Source organism: Myotis davidii, unplaced genomic scaffold, assembly GCF_000327345.1.
Source record: "Myotis davidii unplaced genomic scaffold, ASM32734v1 scaffold363, whole genome shotgun sequence".
Taxonomy (NCBI): domain Eukaryota; kingdom Metazoa; phylum Chordata; class Mammalia; order Chiroptera; family Vespertilionidae; genus Myotis; species Myotis davidii.
The window spans coordinates 3,260,885-3,261,210 of NW_006294069.1; the positions used below are offsets into that span (position 1 = coordinate 3,260,885).

The 326-nt window shown below is 55.5% G+C and overlaps 1 protein-coding gene across 1 annotated transcript in view; it reads right to left on the reverse strand.

Moving 5' to 3' along the window:
* Positions 1 to 326, reverse strand: part of RILP (Rab interacting lysosomal protein) — a 4,705-nt gene that overhangs the window by 2,908 nt on the left and 1,471 nt on the right. The window contains exon 3 of the mRNA XM_006768130.2: positions 3 to 86. Coding sequence (XP_006768193.2) covers positions 3 to 86 — 84 coding nt within the window. The remainder of the gene's footprint in view (positions 1 to 2; positions 87 to 326) is intronic.

Consider the following 326-nt stretch of genomic DNA (forward strand, 5'->3'; position numbering starts at 1 on the left):
TCCTGGAGGATCTGCTGAAGCTCCTGTCGACTGAAGCCGCACTGCCCTGCGTTGGAGGGACACTGTTCCTCCTGCGGGGCATCTGCCTGCGCAGGGAAGGCTTGGTCAGAGGGGGGCCTTGGCTGGCGCCTCTCTGCCCCTGGGTCATCACGGTGTCTCTAGAGCAGTGGTTCTCAACCTTGGCTGCACATTAGAATCACCTGGGAATCTTTTTTAAATCCTGATTTCTGGGCTTCATCCTCCGGAAATTCTGTTTGTTACTAATGATGTGGCCCCACCCCATAACAAGGAGGCAGAATTTCCGGGGGATGAGGCTCAGAAATCAG